Source organism: Coffea arabica, chromosome 10c (assembly GCF_036785885.1).
Source record: "Coffea arabica cultivar ET-39 chromosome 10c, Coffea Arabica ET-39 HiFi, whole genome shotgun sequence".
NCBI classification, from domain to species: domain Eukaryota; kingdom Viridiplantae; phylum Streptophyta; class Magnoliopsida; order Gentianales; family Rubiaceae; genus Coffea; species Coffea arabica.
The window spans coordinates 10416895-10418059 of record NC_092329.1 but is presented as its reverse complement, the minus strand read 5'-3'; the positions used below and the strand labels follow the sequence as shown (position 1 = coordinate 10418059).

The window sequence follows — 1165 nt, the reverse complement described above, 5'->3', positions numbered from 1 at the left end:
TCAACAATGGAACACTTTTTGATCATGTGCAAAACAAAGCCAAGGCCTCAGTTCTATGCTGGGATACTCGTTTGAGGATAGCCATAGAAACTGCAGGGGCACTTTCATATTTGCATTCTGTTGCTTCTCCTCCTATTGTTGATCTAGACATGAAGTCGGTCAACATACTCCTAGATGATAAATACACAGCGAAAGTGTCAGACTTTGGAACATCAAGATTGGTACCCATGATTTAATGTGAGATACCAATGATGGTGCAAGGAACAATTGGCTACTTAGACCCTGAGTACCTGCAGACTAGTCAATTAACTGAGAAGAGTGATGTCTATAGCTTTGAGGTTGTTCTTGTGGAGCTATTGACAGGAGAGAAGGTACTGTGCTTTGATAGATCTGCAAGAGAGAGAAGTCTGGCAAGTTATTTCTTTCTTCAATAAAGGATAACCATTTGTTTGAAGTTCTGGATGATAATATCGACACTGAAAGAAATGCTGAGCAACTGAAAGAAGTTGCTATGCTAGCTAAAAGATGCTTAAATGTCAAGGGGGAAGATAGGCCAACCATGAAAGAAGTAGCATTGGAATTAGAAGAAATGAGTCTATCAACGAGGCATTCGAGGGTTCTGTTGAATTCAAAACCTAAATTGTAGACTTTTTCAAGTCACAATTGTTGAATTTGTGGCATCAATTTCTATTCCACATCGGTAGAGTTGAGAGCTTGGGTAAGGGCTTGAGAGTTATAGCAAATCAATTCAATTACACCAAACACCAACAAAAGAATTACACCAAAAAGGATTTTGTAATTCTTTTGTAATTCTTTCTTCTCCCAAATTTATAAAAGCGGGTAGCTTGAGTGGTGCTCGGAGATTAGGCAAAATTTGCCGAACTCCGTTATCAATTTTTCGGATGCGTTCTTTCCTTATCTCTTTTATTTATTCCCCACTTATTTAGTAGTTTCTTTTCTATTGAAATATAGTATTCAATATATTTGTCTATATTTGTCGGGTATATTTGTAGTGTTTTATACGATTCATTTGGGTGTATTTTCTTATTCGTGTGTATGTAATAGTTATGTATACACGAGTGTTATTCTTGATTTTGATGATCACAAAGCACTTTGAAATGTTTATCTAATTCTCTTCAAATATAAGTGTTTTGCTTTTAAGAGA

At 36.1% G+C, this 1165-nt stretch overlaps 1 protein-coding gene across 1 annotated transcript; it reads left to right on the top strand.

Annotated features, from left to right (window-relative positions):
• The first annotated feature begins 251 nt into the window (after positions 1 to 251).
• Positions 252 to 646, top strand: LOC140015760 (putative wall-associated receptor kinase-like 16). The gene is made up of 2 exons (XM_072068575.1): positions 252 to 371; positions 437 to 646. Exons 1-2 carry the CDS (start codon positions 252 to 254, stop codon positions 644 to 646), a joined length of 330 nt encoding a protein of 109 aa, XP_071924676.1.
• Positions 647 to 1165: the final 519 nt, after the last annotated feature.

Coding starts and splice junctions, on each gene's coding strand:
- LOC140015760 (XM_072068575.1), top strand. CDS start 252: ATGGTGCAAGGAACAATTGGCTACTTAGACCCTGAGTACCTGCAGACT. Junction 372..436: donor AGCTATTGACAGGAGAGAAG/GTACTGTGCTTT, acceptor TCTTCAATAAAG/GATAACCATTTGTTTGAAGT.